Raw genomic sequence first — 20,360 nt, 5'->3', positions numbered from 1 at the left:
TTTGCTAGGAATTCAGCTAGTTCTGCAGCACAAGTTTTCAGTACTCTTGTCAGAATGTGGCCAGGATTTTTAGCCTCTGCAGTATCCAGATCCTTCAGTCACTTCCTGCTATCTGTGCATCCACTGCTCTTGTTGGCAGTGTTTCCATTACATAAAGTGTCCTTCATTAACTCTGTTCCCTACACACCCCCACCCCACTACATTCCCTGTCCAAACCCTGAAAGCTGTGTCCCATCCTATTTGCAGTGTTAATGTTATTTTGTATACCTTACCTAGACTGGCCATAACCTTGCATACTTCTACCACATCTCCCCTCAACCTTCATTTTCATAAGGGGAACAACCCAAGTTTTCCAATCTAACTTTATAGCTAAAATCCCCATTTCTTCCTAGTACCATCTGGTGAATTTCCACTGCATCCTTCATAAAATGTGGGAATAAGATCCTTGCATTATACTCAAGGTTGGGTCCTAAAGAGGGCTTTACAGAGCCTCCTCATGACTGCTTCACTTCTGCAATCCATCCACTTATGGAGCCCAAATAACATCACAACAATGATCACGTCAAATGACTGAGAGGAATTGATGTAGTCCCACCATCTCCCTCCTGGTGGCAGTGATGGACTATTAGAAATCAGATGAATGCAAATCTAATTCCTTTACCAATATTTAGCCCACAGTGTATTTTCAGTTTTTTCTTACTGTAGAGGAAGTGCTCATATACAGGTTAAATTCAAAAAAATTAAACACCTCTTGGATTTTGTCCATCGCCAATGATTAATGGAACGAATTAACTGAAGTACAAAGTATACACAAAGAAGAGTACATGCACTGCTTAGGTCATGGTACGATAATTATTGCTGAAGAATCAACCTAACCACTACCACCCACTGGCCAGAGAGTAGGGTGCCAACACCGCAGATGCATTCACTGGGGACAATTAGAGAGTTTTATAAAAGAATAGCAAAACCCTTAAAGGGGAGGCCAGTGCATAGTGATAGGGTCATTGGACTAGTAATGCTGTGCTCATGGTCTGGGGACATGGTTTCTTTTGTATCCAGAAGTATCCCTATACACAACTCAATGGTTTCTCCCTCATCATCAAATCACCCAGGGTATTTTTTTTCATCTATTCACCATCACCTGTAAATCACCTGTGATTCCAATTGAATAATTTCTGTGCTGAGCCCATTAAAGGCAATGAAAATCATCAAAGGTGAGGAAGTAGGAAGAGGGGTGAGGGAGAGGACCATGGCATCTGATGACATTTGAATTCAACAAAATCTGGAATAAGAGCTTACAATTGTTGTAAAAGCTCCACTAAAATTTTATTTAACCTATTTTTACAATCGACCTTTTCAGAGGTGTTATTACACACCTCTGGAGCAGATGGGACTTGAATCTAGGCCTCCCAGTCCAGAGGCAGGGACATTACCACTGCAACATGAGGATCCTAATGCCCTCATTATCTGGCCTGGCCTACGTGTGTGTCCAGACCCACCACAATATGATTGGTTCTTAACTGCTGATTAATTCAATAGCAACTACGGATGGATATCAATTGTCTTTGTCCCATACAGTTTTCTAATGAAGTACAAAAGACAGCCAGCCAGCCGGCAATTGGGCTGGGGAGTTGTGGGCTGAGGTGGGGAAGGGGGCATGGGGGGTGTTGGGGGGAATGCTACAAAAAAAGGTCACATCATTGCACTGTAACTACCTTTTCATGTCCCTGCAAGAAACAACAATAAGTAAGGTGCTAACTTAAACATTGATTTTGAGGAACCTCACTTCTACATGAACAAATATTTGCAGATAGTAGGTTTTGATTCCTAAAGCACTTCCAGTGTTGAACCACCTAACACCTGGGTTTGGGACATTCGATTTTCAAAGTTAAATACTAGAGGCATGGAATAATAAAGACAATTGATTGTTTAGCAGATAAATTTAAAATCCATCTCTAAAGAAGTTCAGTTGCCAAATCAATCTTATACTAGCTCTCTCATCTGAGTGGGCTATTGGATAGATTGGTTAGTTAGAGAGTTGTTATCTGTATCTTAATTGAATGTTCAATTGGCAGTGCACTGCAGACAAAAACATGTTCTCACCTGGCCCTTTGGTGGCACCATTTGTACAAAACAACACCATTTTCATTCTTCATCTTGAATTATCTGGAGTCAAAAGCTCAAACTTTAAAAAATAACTTTTTAAGACAGAGACTGGTAAGATTTTTTCTTTATTTAAATTTAAACATTTTTAAGTTGTACGATGGTGATCAATAGAAAAACATATCTGTATTATAATACTTGTGATTTTAAACAAAAGTTACTTGAAATTCTCATAATTTTACTCCTATTTGGCATGAAATTCTTTTACATGTTCCACAAAACTACAATGTACAAAATAAAAGATACAAGCAAAACTATCAATCCAAATTGAGAATGCAACTTTGGCCATTTTTATTCCATGCAAGAGCAGCAAATTAAATTCCTTTTGAGCAATGGAAATATTTAAGCTCGAGGAAGTACATTTTCCATTACACATTTACTGAAACGTAACAGAACATAAACACAAGTGACAGCCATGAAGTAGGTTCATTGGGTACATGGAAGTGCCTCCCTTGCATATGTTTTTAAAATTAGTGTAGGAACTACACCATCTCTGAAGGGTTCTTCGTTTAAAGTTTGGTTCTATTTTGTGCAGAGGTGATCTCCAAATTGAAAAGCATGGTACAAAGCTCAAACCAGTCTCCTATCTACAAATATTCAATATTAATCAGAGCCTAAATGGTGTCCTCTCCTTTCCCTCTATGCTTTTCCCCAGAAACTAAATTCAAACAATGCAACCTAACACAGTTGCAAGTCTTTCAATGGGAGTCAAAAGAAATCTATGCAGCATTCCAAACCCATGAACCATAATAACAACATCCATTAAAAAAAATTGTGCTCTAATGTAGCCTTAGTAATTGCTCTACGCCTCAGTTGTTGGCTACTTCCAATTTCCCACTGAATACTCCCACCTCATGAAGCAGTTAGCTCCTATCCTTGGCAAACAATAATATACAAAGTCTGTTTATCTGCAGAAGGTAAAGTACAAAGCAGAATGAGGCTGAGTAGAAAATGGCAAGGAGAGACAAGACAAAACCTAACTTCCACGTAAAGGAAAAACATAAACCCTAACTAAAACTCAAAACAGATTAGATACAACCTGCTCGTGCAGTGAAAGCTGGAGTACATTTCAGTTCAGTAAATTCATTTTCATTTCTGATAGTCATTCTTTGTATTGCAAAAATATATCATTTATATAAGGGGAAAAATAGTCACATCTTTATTTATAGACTGTTCCACTTTGATGTAGAAACAAAAATTTTATACATGCACAAGCTTAAGTATTTCAACAAATATGCTTTGAAGTTTACATTATTCAATTATTTAAGACATTTAAATTGAATATTGTAAGGAAAGAACCATTGTTTTGAGGAAAGCTCTGCAGGAACCTGGTCTACATCCATTCATCAACAATAGGAGATGCCAACATTTGTAGTTGGAATCTAAAGTTCCCAAGGACAAAGCATTGTTTGTGTGCTTTACTCATTTAATCTTTGCAGTTACTTCCTATAGAATGAAAACTGGAAAAAGGTTATTGAGCTTCACTGTTCAATAACACTTTGTCACAACATCTCCTATCATTGAGCAGTCAAGTGCTACTAGTGCTTGTCATTTGTTTAATATCCTTTAACAAAGGTCAGAGCAAAAAGGAATAGAAAAGTGCCCAAAACCCTAAATTCCACCAAACAGCTATTCAGAGATAACATTTTACTCTGGTCTTGAGCTACCAGTTACTGTAACTCAAGCCTTATGCAGTCGGTTGCTATATTAAACTAAATCAACCAAAGAAAGTCTGGCAGCCTGTAAGGTCAATCTTAAAAATCTGCAGTCAGTCTCTGTGGGCTCATAAAGTTGCTGCCCCAGCAATAACTATGCAGCATGAAGTCAGTGTGTGTGCGCGCATCACTATTCTTAGTCATGAGATCATTTAGTTCATACATGCACGCTAGCCAAAATGTCATGGTCAATCTACAAGTGTTTCTATGGTGCGGCCAGTTTATAGGGAAACCACACATTATAAATATTAATCATAGCAAGCAGTAGAGTTAGTCCTGTCAGTCCAAGACCCAGAGTACAAAAATAAAATAGCTTTTAGGACGAGGCAAACTAATTATTACTAGATAATAATTAATGATTGGCAATTCTCAGAACACAAGCTAGTGTTTATAATAATTTTTCAGCATATTAAAAATCAAACTTAACAAAAGTCTTTTTGAGGAAAAAAGAATCAGAAGGACTGTCTAATTTATTTGCAAAACTTAATACCACCACTTTTTGCTTGGCAAAATAATTTATGCTTAGGTGCCAAAAGTGGAAAGTCTTCATTGAAGAACCTAAAAATCAAAAAATACCGAGGAATTCAAAAAAGGTTAAAACCAAAAACAAGACTAAATATACATCTTGGAGTATAGGTATCTCCCCAGTGTATTTACAATTTACATCCACATATTCGATCAGTAAAATGTGCAATGTTTTTAAAAAACATTTTCAAGTGGAAATGTGTCCTCTTCAGTTGGCTGGTAGCTGTCGGCATGCCATTTCAGATTCTCCTCCTTCTGGTATTTCAAGTCACAAATAGTCAATTCCTATAACACACTAACCAACATTTTAATCATAAATTAGAAGATTTGCTTTAATTTTCCTTTACTTTGCTAGGTTTAAAATGATTTTTTTTGTTAAAATTTGACAGGAAAGTCCCACCACATTCCTTTGTGTATTCCAGCCCAAACAAAGACAGCAGCACAATATAAAACAGCCAGTCATTGAATATTCATGAAAACTCAATGAAAATTATACAACTATGCCATTCTAAAGAGGGAACACTTGGTGGTGTGACTGAGCAACCAGTTTAACTACATTCAAATAAAAGTTAAAATGCTGTAATTTTGCAGCCACTAAAAGGGATGCTGAGATGTGAAACGCAAACTTGAAACTTGTTAACTTTATACTAGATTTAGAAAGAACTCTTGGTGCAATGATCAGCTGTAGACTCCTGACCATCAATAAACAACATCCTCCTACTGCAACCACCTATAATATTGTGTTCAGCACAATGTAACAGTTAGCTGATGAAGGAGGGGCCTTTACATTTGGTATTATGGTTTGGAGATAATGTACTGAAACAGTTGGCAAAACCAGAAGAAAAATTCTACAATTTATTTTCAACACCTCATTACAAAAGAAAAACCTCTGGGCGCTAACCAGTCAACTACTACTACACACCCGAACCCACTAGCTCCAATGCTACCCTGCCATTCCCACCCTCCCCATTAAGTCTCTGTGCCCTCCTTGGCTTTGAATGGTTATATTTGGAAGAATAATCTGTTTTGTTATGGTGTTAGAGAGAGAGAGGCAAAAATGATATTCCAATAGATTAATGCTGGAAATTGTAAGTCCCTCATCCGACATTTTAATGGCCAGGAAAATTTGATTCTTGATTTGGAGATACTAAATTGAAGATTTTTGTTTCATAGTTGCCTCACTACAGATATATGTCCCAAGAATGTTGTTTAAAAAATTTACAAAATTCCACCTTTATCTTCCCCTTCCCCACCCTTTAAACTTGCTGTGCAACATGCACATTATCAATAGTTGAAAGAATATCTGCTTCACCCTCTAAAAATCAATTCCACTCCATTTACAAATATTCAGGCTTTTTCTCATCACTGACATAGTATGGATTCTCTTGACCCTGGCAAAGATAGGTGTACCGGGACTGTTGCTTCCCTTTAAAGGTCTTCAGGTCATCATTTTTATCGGGCTGGAATACAAACAGACAAGATACCAATTTCAATTAGGAGTACTGACTGAATGTGTACTTTACAATAATGTTCAAATATATCTTGATACCTTTTTGCTTTTAATGCAAATGCACAGGCTGCTGAGTGAGGAATGAGTGACATTATTTCTTGTAGTTTAAAGATAGAATCTTCTAAAGGAATGTATTTTAGAAACAGGAGCAGGTCACTGAGTCCCTCAACTGAATCATGGCTGATCTATATCTTAAATTCCATTTAACGCTTGGTTCCATAACCCTCAATGCCCTTAACTAACAGAAGTCTATTAATAGACTTTCTGAGTTCCCACCTACGGAACTGGATCATCCCCAATGGACTACAGTTTACATTGAAGCCTTCCCAATTTGACCCCAACTGTGACGACTGCTACATTCAGAACATTGATATCCTACAGAAGCGTTTCTCCCTGCGACTCCTGAAGTACACACTCGCTGCAATGCGCCGGCATCTCCAGATAATACAATTAAGCCTACCCCAGCTCAGAGCCTCCCCCTCCCAGACCTGCAAAGGACCTCTCCTGTTCTTTATTCTTCGTAGGATCCACAAACTGAACTCTCAATTCCACTCTCCTTTATTGGGCACTAAAAACAGAAAGTACTTTAAACTTGCTGGTGCCTGCCACCCTACTCAGGGTCTTCCCCAACACATGCCCACCGCCATTGGCCATGTGGCCACCTTCGGAGCACCCACAGATAACATCACGTTCGCTGCCACCCGGTACGCCACTTCCGGGCCAGCCAACACCAACGATACCGCTGCTGATGTCGCCGCCTGCATTTCTGAGGTGAACACAGACACCGAGGGTGCCACTGCCACCAACATTCAAGATTTACCAGCCTACGTTGCTCTGCCCTCCACCGACGTTGCTCCACCCACCACCTCCACAGCCCGCAGCTCCAGAGGAGACAGCCACACTGAGCCCTGCCGAGTCTTCACCATCCCCCCAGAACTCCCCCTTACTGAGGACGAATGGTCAGTCCCCAGTAAAGGACTCACCTTTGTCCCTCTCCACCCAAACATCGATGAATACAACTCACGTTTGGACACTGAACAGTTTTTCCGTCACCTCCGCCTCTGCGCTTGCTTCTTTAACCGTGATTCTAACCCTCCCTCTACTGACTCCTTCTCCTGGACACCACCCCAAGGCCTCCGACCCTCCCTCAACCTTTTCATCTCTAACTGCCGTCAAGACATCGATCGCCTCAACCTCTCCACCCCTCTCACCCACTCCAACCTCTCCCCCATGGAACGTGCAGCCCTCCGCTCCCATCCCAACCTCGCCATAAAACCCGCAGACAAGGGAGGCGCAGTTGTAGTATGACGCACTGACCTCTACATCACCAAGACCAGATGCCAGGTCTCCGACACCTCCTCCTGCCACCTCCTTGATTATGATTCCACCCCCGAACACCAAACCAACATCTCTCAAACAATAGACAATAGGTGCTGGAGTAGGCCACTCGGCCCCTGGAGCCAGCACCACCATTCATTATGATCATGGCTGATCATCCACAATCAGTATCCTGTTCCTGCCTTATACCCATAACCCTTGATTCCACTATCTTTAAGAGCTCTATCTTTCTCTTTCTTGAAAGTATCCAGAGAGTTGGTCTCCACTGCCTTCTGGGGCAGAGCATTCCATACATCCACCATTCTGTGGGTGAAGAAGTTTTTCCTCAACTCTGTTCTAAATGGCCTACCCTTTATTTTTAAACTGCGTTCTCTGGTTCTGGACTTACCCATCAGCGGAAATATGCTTCCTGCCTCCAGAGAGTCCAATCCCTTAATAATCTTATACGCCTCAATCATATCCCCTCTCATCCTTCTAAACTCAAGTGTATACAAGTCCAGTCACTCCAATCTTTCAACGTATGATAGTCCCGTCATTCCGGGAATTGACCTCGTCCACAACCATCCACAACCTCATCACTTCAGATGACCTCACACCCACAGCCTCTAACCTCATAAGTCCCCAACCCCGCACTACCCACTTCTGTCTCCTTCCCAAAATCCATAAACATGACTGCTCTGGTCGACCCATTGTCTCCACCTGCTCCTGCCCCACCAAACTTATCTCCACCTATCTCGACTCCATTTTCTCCCCCTTGGTCCAGGAACTCCCTAGCTACGTCCATGGCACCACCCACACCCTCCACCTCCTCCAGAACTTCCAATTCACCGGTCCCCAACACCTCATTGTCACCAAGATGTCCAGTCCCTATACACCTGCATTCCCCATACAGATGGCCTGAAGGCCCTCTGCTTCTTCCTGTCCCACAGGCCCGACCAGTCCCCCTCCTCTGACACCCTCATCTGCTTACCCGAACCCGTCCTCACCTCAACAACTTCTCTTTCAATTCCTTCCACTTCCTACAGACAAAGGGGGTGGCCATGGGTACCCGCATGGGCCCAAGCTATGCCTGCCTCTTTGTAGGATACGTGGAACAATCCCTCTTCCAAAGCTACAATGCCCTAAACCCCACCTCTTCCTCTGTTACATTGATGACTGTATCAGCGCCACCTCGTGCTCCCACGAGGAGCTCAAACAGTTCATCCACTTCACCAACACCTTCCACCCCAACCTTAAGTTCACCTGGGCCATTGCTGATACCTCTCTCTCGTTCGTGGATCTCTCTGTCTCCATCTCTGGTATCCACCTGGAAACCGATATCCATTTTGAGCCCACCCACTCCCACAGCTACCTAGAATACACCTTCTCCCTCCTGCCTTCCTGCAAAAAGGCCATCCCCTTTTCCCAACTCCTTTGTGTCCACTGCATCTCTCCTGAGATGAGGCATTCCACTCCCATACATCCCAGGAGTCCTTGTTTTTCAAGGACCGCAACTTCACCTTCACAGTGGTCGAAAATGCCCTTGACCATGTCTCCTGCATTTCTCGCAACTCATTCCTCACACCGCCTCCCTGCAATAACTGCCAAAACAGAATCCCCATCGTCCTCACGTACCTCCCCACCAAACTCCAAATCCAACGCATCATTCTCCGACACTTATGCCATCTGCAATCTGATCCCAGCACTAAAGACACTTTTCACTCTCCAACCTTATCTGCTTTCTGGAGGGACCACTCTCTCTGTGACTCCCTTGTCCAATCCACACTCCCCTCCAGCCTCACCACCCCGGGCACTTTTCCTGCAATCGCAGGAAGTGTTAGACCTGCCCCTACACCTCCTCCCTCACCCCCATCCCAGGCCCCAAGAAGACCTTCCACATTAGACGGATGTTCACCTGCACATCTGCTAATGTGGTATACTGTATCCGCTGTTCCCATTGTGGCTTGCTCTACATTGGGGAAACCAAGTGGAGGTTTGGGGGCCACTCTGCAGTATACCTATGCTCAGTTCACAACAACTACAGCTCCCAGTCGTGAACCATTTCAACTCCCCCTCCCATTCCTTGGACGACATGTCCATCCTGGGCCTCCTGCTTTGCCACAATGATGTCACCCGAAAGCTGCAGGAACAGCATCTCATATTTCACTTGGGAACCCTGCAGCTCAAGGGCATCAATGAGGACTTCACAAGCTTCAAAAACTCCCTTCCCCCAACCACATCCCAAAACCAGCCCAGCTCGTCCCCCTAAACTGTCCTTCCTCCCACCAATCCCCTCCTCCCACCTCAAGCCCCACCCCCATCTCCTACACACAAACCTCATCCCGCCTCCTTGGCTTGTCCGTCCTCCCTGGACCGACCTATCCCCTCCCTAACTGCCCGCCTATGTTCCCCTTTGCTGGCTCCAACCTCGCCTCTTTGACCTGTCTGTCTCCTCTCCACCAATTTTCTCCTTTATCCATCTTCTATCTGCCTTCACCCCCCTCCCTATTTATTTCAGAATCCCCATCCGCACCCCGCCCCCCCCCCCCCCCCCCCGATTTCTGAAGAAGGGTCTCAACCCAAAAGGTCAGCCTCCCTGCTCCTCTGATACTGCTTGTCCTGCTGTGTTCATCCAGCTCTACACCTCGTTATCGCAGATTCTCCAGCTCCTACTGTCCCCAGAAGTCTATTAGTCCTAGGTTTTGCATTTCCAATTGTTCTGGCTACAGCAGATTTTTTTTCAGGGAGAGGATTTCACACTTCCACTACTCTATGCGTAGAGGAGTGCTTCTTGACATTCCTCCTGGGTGGAAAAGTTCTTACGTTTTAAAGTCATACCCCTTTGCTCTGGGCTCCACCATGTTTCTTCATTGTGTCAAGATTGAAATGTCTAAATAAAACCTGTTCTGATAAAATATTCCTTTCTGTTCCAGAACTAGTGTGATAGAATGGGTGGACAAGAAACCCCTGCAACTAATCAGATTTGACTCCAGCTTTTAATGAGTTACAGTTCATCATTTACGCAAAGAGGTTGGCCAGTTACCATAAGCAATGCATGCATGAAGAGAAATTGAAGAGGTGGGAGCAGGCACTGTACTGACTCCCAAAACTGTCTAGGCACAATACTTTGTGGCGAAGAGGAAATTAACATCTTAAATCTTATTGGTATCATTATGAAGAAACAAGCAAAGTAAAATAAAACATTTTGTACAGTGTTAAACACAGCTGCTGAGCACAAGCCATCCACAGTAAGGTCATTCTAGTCATTAAATGCATCACCTGATGTTCAACAAATTTCCTCATCGTGCAATAATTTTTGACAAATGGTACCTCAGCTGAATTCATGAGTACATTGAAAAGAAGTTTAAAAACAGTTTTAAAGTATTCTGACAGAAAAGATCTTAAGTTGAAGTTAGAAAGTCATTGTAACCCAGTACAAAGTCTGTCATTGTGTGAAACAGCCATTCCACTATTATAATGTACATTTTAATTGCAATAGATTTGAGACTGTGGTTCTGGAAGAGTTAAAAGGATAGCAAAACTTTAGAAAAATTACGACATTTTTGACACTTGAAGTAAATGCTCGAACATTAAGCAGCAACACTCACGTGAAGGGCACTGAGAGAAGTAATTGCTTTCATTGTGAAAGTTTCAAGGAAAGAAAAGACAGCCATTATCCCAAGATGGCTCAATAGTGAACAGATTTCAGATAAACAAATCTCAATAGTAAGACTTTGTGCAATTATTTGTGATTATTCACCTATGCTGTAACACCCATTTATTGTTTCTGACTCCCAAGGCAACTGATTTGAGAAGAGATTTTTTAAAATTCATAGAACATAGAACATAGAACAGTACAGCACAGAACAGGCCCTTCAGCCCACAATGTTGTGCCGACCATTGATCCTCATGTATGCACCCTCAAATTTCTGTGACCATATGCATGTCCAGCAGTCTCTTAAATGACCCCAATGACCTTGCTTCCACAACTGCTGCTGGCAACGCATTCCATGCTCTCACAACTCTCTGCGTAAAGAACCTGCCTCTGACATCCCCTCTATACTTTCCACCAACCAGCTTAAAACTATGACCCCTCGTGGTAGCCATTTCTGCCCTGGGAAATAGTCTCTGGCTATCAACTCTATCTATGCCTCTCATTATCTTGTATACCTCAATTAGGTCCCCTCTCCTCCTCCTTTTCTCCAATGAAAAGAGACCGAGCTCAGTCAACCTCTCTTCATAAGATAAGCCCTCCAGTCCAGGCAGCATGCTGGTAAACCTCCTCTGAACCCTCTCCAAAGCATCCACATCTTTCCTATAATAGGGCGCCCAGAACTGGACGCAGTATTCCAAGTGCGGTCTAACCAAAGTTTTATAGAGCTGCAACAAGATCTCACGACTCTTAAACTCAATCCCCCTGTTAATGAAAGCCAAAACACCATATGCTTTCTTAACAACCCTGTCCACTTGGGTGGCCATTTTAAGGGATCTATGTATCTGCACACCAAGATCCCTCTGTTCCTCCACGCTGCCAAGAATCCTATCCTTAATCCTGTACTCAGCTTTCAAATTCGACCTTCCAAAATGCATCACCTCGCATTTATCCAGGTTGAACTCCATCTGCCACCTCTCAGCCCATCTCTGCATCCTGTCAATGTCCCGCTGCAGTCTACAACAGCCCTCTACACTGTCAACGACACCTCCGACCTTTGTGTCGTCTGCAAACTTGCTGACCCATCCTTCAATTCCCTCGTCCAAGTCATTAATAAAAATTACAAACAGTAGAGGCCCAAGGACAGAGCCCTGTGGAACTCCACTCACCACTGACTTCCAGGCAGAATATTTTCCTTCTACTACCACTCGCTGTCTTCTGTTGGCCAGCCAATTCTGTATCCAAGCAGCTAAGTTCCCCTGTATCCCATTCCTCCTGACCTTCTGAATGAGCCTACCATGGGGAACCTTATCAAATGCCTTACTGAAGTCCATATACACCACATCCACAGCTCGACCCTCATCAATTCAGCACTTAGTCTCTAGTATTTTCCTTGCAGTGGAGTTCCCAGCAGCAGCACAGGTCAAAACAACTTGTGGTGACTCTCAGCTGCTCATCTGCAAAAAGCCCTTCATTATTGAAATGGCTTCTCTGGAACTAAATATGACAAATTTCCCAATGAAGCTAAGACTTTCAGTCTTTTCATTAAGCAGTTTTGAGGCAGACTTGTCTCCATTCCATCGTTAATAAAATGTGAGGCTGGATGAACACAGCAGGCCCAGCAGCATCTCAGGAGCACAAAAGCTGGCGTTTCGGGCCTAGAAGCTCTGATGAAGGGTCTAGGCCCGAAACGTCAGCTTTTGTGCTCCTGAGATGCTGCTGGGCCTGCTGTGTTCATCCAGCCTCACATTTTATTATCTTGGATTCTCCAGATCTGCAGTTCCCATTATCACTGATTCATTCCATCGTTCATGTGTTTGAGAAGTAACTTTCAGTTTTAGGAATTAAAGTGTTAAATGCAAGATGAATGGAGACGTGGAATTAAAAACTAATAACCATTCCAAAAGAAATACAATTGAAACAAGCCTGAGTTAATAACAACTAAAAGGTCAGCTGTGTTAATCTTGCATTGTCAGAGTTGGTTTAAGAACTTGGATAAAAGTACAGGCTAGCAATGGAGTCAGAATGTCAACCTTTGTCTTAATAAGATATTTAAATTGTTTGTGCAGTCCCCAGATGAGAAACTGCTAGAGGCAGTTGGTCAATGGGGAATTTCTTGTTGGGACCAGTACTTCTCAGAAAGCGGATCATAAATTCCATTAAAGATAGAAATTATTCACATTGGTCACACAGGGTTGTCCTGAAGTTAAGATAATTAGCTTATATTTCTGTCATGAACTTCCTAAAGCCTGCCACATTGCCGTGGAGATGGTATTTGAGGGTAACAGGTCCTTTTTCCAAATGTTATCCAACTAAAAAGTAAAAAGGTTGGTTAGCTCAATTGGGTGAAAGGCTGGCTTTTGATGCCAATGGCACAGGTTCAATTCCTGCACTGGCAGAAGGACTCTTGTGAAACTTATCCCTTGCCCAAGGTGTGAGGACCCTCAGATTAAACACACCAGTTGTCTCTCTCTCTCTCTAAAGAGAGAGCAGTCAGTGGTCTGGTAAGGATACAGTGACTTTATCTTCACCTTTTATCCAGGTTTCCTCAGAAAGAAGCTGCAGATCTGCGCAGATTGCTAATCACTTGGAGTTGATGACTGGGGAAAATAAAGCCAGAGGATTTGTCTAATTTGGAGCTAAGTAAGAAATCTCCAGTGAAAGGTCTTGTTAAAGCCGAAAGCAGACAGTGCTTTAAAGAAATTGTGGGAGGGCAGGCTTAGAAGGAACAGGGTTTCCAAAGTCTGGGTGAAAAGCAGTGGAATCCTTGCAGAATAAGAGCTCTAGAAGTCTCCAAGTGCCTAAGTACGAAACTAAGGAAAAATCAAATGTGAATTCCAGTTGAAAAAAACCCCAAAGAATAGCAGATTCTAGAAATCAGAAAGTTCACAGTCCACTGATAGTCAGGTTTCAATAAATTAGGAGTCTCTAATGGATCTTGATGTGATGCTTGGTTTCAGTTTCATAATTGCAAAATGTCCTCTACTAATACCCTGTGAAGTTGACTTACAGCAAAAAAAAGGTGAGAGAAAAGCCGAAAGAAAAAGCACAAGGGCAGGCCGTGAAATTGAATGAGTAAATCTGGTCATTTATGGAATTGCCTCTAGGTCAAAGTCACCATGAGAGCTACTATTTTCAGCACACATGAATGGGATAGTTAAAATGACATTTGGGACACTTGCTTTCAACACTGGAAGAGCACAGTATATAAGAACAAAGAGATATGCTAGACTTGTACACAGCATTGCTTTTCCACAGCTGGACTACTGAGTGCCGTTCTGGTCACCTCACTACAGAAAGGATATGATAGCAGTAAGAGGGGGTATGGAGGAGGTTCACCAGAATGTTGCTTGAGATGGAGAGATTTTGCAATAAGGAGTGACTAGATAAACTAGATTATTTTCTTGAGATCAGAGAAGGCTGTGTGGACCAAGATTGAGGTGTATAAGATAATTAGGGATCTGGGGACAGGATGACTAGGGGGCAGTGTTCCCTTCAGTTGAGGGGTCAATCACATGGGGACATAGTTTTAGGGTAAGGGGCAGGAGCATCAGAGGGGATTTGAGGAAAGAAAATCTTTTTTGTAGCGTGGAGCGAATCTGGAATGCACTAACTGCGAAGGTAGTGGAGTCCAAAAACGTTACAACGTTAAAAGAAAATTTGGCTGGGCAATTGAAATATCATAACATTGAAGGATATTGGACAAGTGCAGGAAATTGGGGTTAATGCACTTTTAGACTAGATTAGATCCCATACAGTGTGGAAACAGGCCCTTCAGCCCAACAAGTCCACACCTCCCCTTGAAGCATCCCACCCAGACCCATACCCACACACCCCTGAACACTATGGGCAATTTAGCATGGCCAATCCACCTAGCCTGTACATCTTTGGACTGTGGGAGGAAACCGGAGCACCCGGAGGAAACCCACGCAGACACAGGGAGAATGTGCAAACTCCACACAGACAGTCGCCTGAGGCTAGAATTGAACTCGGGTCCCTGGTGCTGTGAGGCTGCAGTGCTAGCCACTGAGCCACCCAATAAAGTGGTAGTTACTGTTGGTGCAGACTCGATGGACTGAAGGGTCTTTACTGTGCTGTATGACTCCATGACTTGTCATAAAAAAATAAAAATTGCTGTAACAACTCAGCAGTTCGAGGGGAACAGCTGCTCCCTAGTCATCCTGTCCCCAGATCCCTCATTATCTGATTCACCTCAATCATGATCCACGCAGCCTTCTCTGATCTAAAGAAAGTAATCTAGCTTATCTAGTCACTCCTTATTACAGCATCTGAGGAGAGAACTCAAGAGTCAATGCTTCGGGTCTAGTGACCCGTCTACAGGATTGTGATTGGCTGTGGCATACAGAGTTGGTTCCTCAAGAAGTGAATGAGCCTTCTCGATTTTGAAAGATAGGGGAATTCTTAGGGGAAAGTAAAAGTGGATTCATAGTATACTTATTATAAGTTAGTGTTAAGTTTGTTGTATCTGCTTTTTTAAAGTATTTACTTAAACAGTAAATTTATTCAGTGAAACTACGGAATCTTGTAGCATCATTCTTTCAGTTAATGACAAATTTATTTTAAACATTAACAGTCCCTTACAGGATCTGAACAATATGTACTAATAGCCCTAAAAAGGAGCAGATGGACATTCTAAGTTCATTCCCAGGGTTAGAGAATTAGAGCCATTCAGTTGTTACTGAAGTGGTTGCCATTAATATACCTTCAGAATTGGGCCAGTGTGAAATGCAAGTGACATCATTAATCAGACAGGATATCTACCCATTTCAAAGTCTTTTAAAGGGGAAATACCATTTAGAATAACTGAACATTATTTGGTAACAAGTCTTTGCAGCTTTACAGATCCATTTATATCTGACGCTTGCCAATAGGATGGCCATGCACCAAACCAAATGACCTTTCACCCTTTACAATGGCTAGTTTGCTGCTAAATAGTAACAGTATAAAATACATTTCACAGGCAATTTGACAGTCGTTCAGGAAATGGAACACCAAGTTCTGATCATGTACTGGTTCTACAATTTTATGAAGCAGTTTTGTTCCATGAAAAAGCACAGAGGTTTAGACTAGGACCAGTTAAATTTATGATGTCCAGAGATTCTTTTGCATTCAGTGTGCTTTACTTATGAAATGGACTTTCAGGTAGACCACTGTGGAGACAAAAAGTCTAGAAGCTTGATAGGGGGTACATTAAAAACTCTCTAGCTGCGTGTGGTTACATGGGCTAATTGGCCTTCTGTACCTATAATTATAATCAGTAAAAACATTCCCACACTGAAGTTACTATTCCAGTTCCAAAGTACAAGAGCGTTTGTGAAAAATTGGGCAGCATTTTTTGAGATAAATATAACATTCAGAAGACTATTTTGAATGAAGAACTTTAGATACTGTTGTGTTTTTGTGTCAGACTAATTACGTCAATTTGGCCAGTAAGCTTCACAAAATTTCAGGATGAACCAGAAGTGTTTCCAATTCTAAAACAAAAGTTTGAAACCACTTCATTGAATGACACATATATCTGGAGAAGGATGTAGACCATCAAAGACAGAGTGTGCAGAGGAAAATCAGAGACAAAACCAGATATCATCATTTGCCAAAAATATCCACTTTCCAGTTCTCAGCTGAGTGGACCTTTGTTAATTGTATTAACGCTGGACAGCAATGGCTTTACGAAACCAGCAAGGATAAAACTGAATCAAAATAAAGGCCCAACGTGTATCCATTTTTTATTTCCCCACCCTCCACTGTCTAGTTTTAAGTGCACTTACTGCTCTCCCAGCATCCCGATGGATATCGTTTAAACTGCTGGTGCTTCCATTCTCTTGCATTTCAAGCTGATTGCCATCCCAGTGCATAGTAGCACGAGGAATCTTTGGCATCTCAGATTTGGGCCACATGACGTAGTCGTGAGAACCAGATGAGGAACTGCACGAACCACTCTTTGACCTGTAGATAAAAGTCAACATTGCTTTAGCTACACTTCCAATCTTAACATTTGACAATATAATTTTTGTAACTCTATAACGGGATTACATTCTGCACTTAGAGGTATGCAAATCTTACACTACTCAAATCATACTTTAAACCCACGCATCTATCCACTGATGTGAACTTTGTGTGTGTGTGTGTGTGTGTGTGTGTGTGTGTGTGTGTGTGTGTGTGTGTGTGTGTATGCATGCGTGTGCATGTGTATGTATGTGTGCATATATATAGTTTATGTGTGTGTGTATGTGTGTATGTGTGAATGTGTGTGTGTGTCTGTGTGTGCATGTGTTTGCGTATGTGTGTATAAGTGTGTGTGTATGTGTCTGGATGGGTGTGAGTGTGCACGCATGCACGTGCATGCGTGTGTCTAGGTGTGTGTGTGTGCACGCACTCATGTGTATTCTCTTCCTTCCTAGCTACCTTCAGTGAGCCCAAATTGAACCGAAGCTTTAGAGATAGTATAAATTGCTGCACGGTGTTTATTTTCCTCCTTGCAGTAAAGTTGGTTAATAACTGATTGAGGATGTTGCTTCAAAATGATCTTTGAGTAGTTTTGATTAACCAAGGAGTATTTGTACTGAGATATGACTAGCCAAAATATCACACTTCCTTAGTGCAGAGAAGAAAGCAGCAGTATTTCAAAAATTTTTAGCACCACTTATCAGAAAATGGTGTGCACCAGATTGACGCCTTCACTGTCTTGACTAAGAAGAGTATAAGAAACTAGCTGTGAAGACTCATTCCTCAGAGACAAATTGCTAGAGCCACTAGTAGAGAAACTTAAATCATTCTGTGTCATTAAGCCACCAATTTGTAAAACAAGGAATCACTCTGCTCTTTGATTCACAGTTGAACCTGGATCTCAGTTCTACTTTTCCACCTGATCTGCACATCTCTAAGTTCCTGTACAGTCAAAGAGTGGCACAGAAAATAAGTATTTTAGTTGTGCATAAGGTTAAGAGAATTGCAAGTTACTGACAATGGAGAGGGTTTATACATGATGCAAACGATAGGAAAATGACAATGTGCATTCAATGTAAAGCAAATTCACGTCTCAGGGCTTTGTCGGTGAAGGACAAGTGAAAGTTTTAATTTTCTAACCTGGAAGTCAGGGAAATTCTTTGTTTGCTAACATTTATCAACATACTGATGCTGCTGAAAGAACCATGGAAATCCAGCCATGGAGGCACTGCACTGTTTCTCCAACATTTATTCCTACCAGGGCATTTTGGCTAAAGTATAGGCTATTAAACATAAAATTATGTACAACTGTATGATAGGCAACCCAGTCACAGAAAATAGCACTGTAACTGCTGGGTATTATTAAAGGAGGGCGGGTACTGTTATGCGCAGTTTCCAGGGAAGGTTCTTTCATTTGTTACGGTCCTAGACAGGATACCCTAAACCATCAAACTCGCAAAGAGAAGGTTTATTCTTCCATAAGCCACCCTCACCCAGCAACTTGATGGATGCAATAGGTTAATTTGAAAATAGATCCCTTCCTTTGTGGACTGCCTTTGGATGAAAGTTATTGGTAGTATTGACATTGGTAATTGAACAAGTAATTTGAAGATTTTCAGGTTTGCAGCCTGGTTGAGATTCTGATGTTCTCATTCCTTTTGACTGAGACTGAAGTCCAGCATTCAGCATTAGGGAGAGTTTTTCTGTTGTCCTGCTTTCTTTCATCTGGCTTGCTGGCACATTGGCTTCTGGCACCCAGAGTAGACAGTCCCTTCTCCTGCAACAAAGGGGTAACTAGGGGCTTGTTCTTCGGCAGTGATTTTCACAGCACAATGACAGTAGGACCCAGGCCGGTGCATAAAGGGTACCATTGCCCACTGGCACATGTGACACATTCAGTCTCAGTAGAACACTGACCTCTTAACTGCTGACTTTGTGTATTCTTTAAAGAGAAAATTAAAAATTGGGACATGGTCCAGAGGAGCTGGCTTGCTGTGGGGCAGGGGCTTCTTAGCCTCTTGTTATTTTTGTAGTCACGGAAGATCACAGTCCAGTCAGTTCTGACCTGGCCCTTCTCCTTTGAAAGGCTGTTGTTTGAAGTTCTTCTCACCTCTTTAGGTGTGACATTCTTTGTATCTCTCTCTTTTCTTTATTCACACAGGCAGTCACTTAATATATGTCTATAGCCATTTTTGACTGTATCTTTTACATTTTAGAAGTACATGTTAAAAAGATCCATAGAACTTTAGGGTTTTGACTAGTTATCATAATAGTATCCAAAAGGCTTTGGGGTGGGTAGTGGGATTTCACAGCTGAAAGGGAGGATGTTTACTAGATCGTCAGCTTGATATTCATTCAAAACTAGCTGTGAAGGTATATTCTTCAAAATGTAATAACACAGTTGACAGATCATTAATGCAACAAAATTCTAAAGCAACATTTCCATCAGCGTCATGAAGTTACCAATTTGGAAGACTGGTCAGTTGTGTTTTTTTCACCATTGGGAATAAGGACCATTATTTTTTCAGAGCCCAACCCTTCATTAAACAGCGCAGGATAGAAATAACTCTGCTTTTCATGTCACATCCTTACCTGAGACAGGTTGCAATTAGGGCCAACAACAAGAGGAGGAGGATACCACCCAGTACACAGGAGATCACCACAACTGCCAGTAAATATGCTGGAGAAACAGAAAACATGCAAAAATATTCAATGCAAAATCTTACTGTTTTGACACATTAAAATGGGATACATGCCCATTATCAGGCGTACCCAGAGAGAATCAGATTTTATAGTGATCAGAAAAACATTAAACTAAACATGTAACTTCAGAGAAAAATGTACATTATTCCATTTCAAATCATGTAGAGATAGACTTATAATTTACAAGATGATTATTTGTAATGGAGTGCTTGTGGAAAATTTTGGCTGTCTTTCCTCTCCCTTAACAGATTCGTTCAAGCTCTCAGCCAGACTGATATTGTAGGTTACGGAGGCGAAGCACATCACTGCAGGTCATGCATATGTTCCCATTTTTGTATATATATCTCCTCTTTATCACTACTATAGACTGGACAGATTAGGCAGCATCTGCTATATGTCCTCAACACTGATTTGCTTGTTTTTCTGCAGTCTCTTGATCCTCAGGGCTCATGTTCCAGAAGTGATTTTATTCGGACTCTGCCAATAGCCAATTTCCATAGTGAAAACCCAAAAAGTAACTAACATCCATTTTCTTCTAGATAATCAGAATAGTCCTTGGACATTAAGACAGAGTCCCCAGACATGGTTCAATAGCTGCGGTAGACACAACAGAGGGTAAGTGTGCGACTGACCAGGAGAGTGAATGCCACAGAGAGTGACAGCACGGTAGAGAGAGACAGCGTGCACGATAGAGAGAGAGAGGGCACATGACAACTTCTGTCCCTGTTATAATCTGGAGGTGAACAAAATCTGAAATTTGTTGTCACGCTGATAACTCCTGACCTCCAAAACTGGTCCTGATTGCACA

At 42.0% G+C, this 20,360-nt stretch overlaps 1 protein-coding gene across 2 annotated transcripts in view; it reads right to left on the bottom strand.

Annotated features, from left to right (window-relative positions):
* Positions 1-2,261: 2,261 nt before the first annotated feature.
* The window catches only part of LOC125466383 (protein HEG homolog 1), a 103,812-nt gene continuing 85,713 nt past the window's right edge, over positions 2,262-20,360 (bottom strand). The window contains exons 10-13 of one of the 2 annotated variants that reach the window (XM_048560814.2): positions 19,442-19,529; positions 16,672-16,849; positions 5,716-5,863; positions 2,262-4,698 (exon numbers count right to left, since the gene is read on the bottom strand). In XM_048560814.2, the coding sequence (XP_048416771.1) occupies positions 5,741-5,863; positions 16,672-16,849; positions 19,442-19,529 (389 nt within the window). In that variant the 3' untranslated portion in view covers positions 2,262-4,698; positions 5,716-5,740. Of the gene's footprint in view, positions 5,864-16,671; positions 16,850-19,441; positions 19,530-20,360 lie in introns of both variants that reach the window. The other variant, XM_048560813.2, reaches the window with a different exon arrangement.

The sequence above is a fragment of the Stegostoma tigrinum genome, chromosome 31, assembly GCF_030684315.1.
Source record: "Stegostoma tigrinum isolate sSteTig4 chromosome 31, sSteTig4.hap1, whole genome shotgun sequence".
In the NCBI taxonomy this organism is placed as follows: Eukaryota; Metazoa; Chordata; class Chondrichthyes; order Orectolobiformes; family Stegostomatidae; genus Stegostoma; species Stegostoma tigrinum.
The sequence above is the reverse complement of the archived record's forward strand: the minus strand, read 5'-3'. Positions and strand labels throughout refer to the sequence as shown.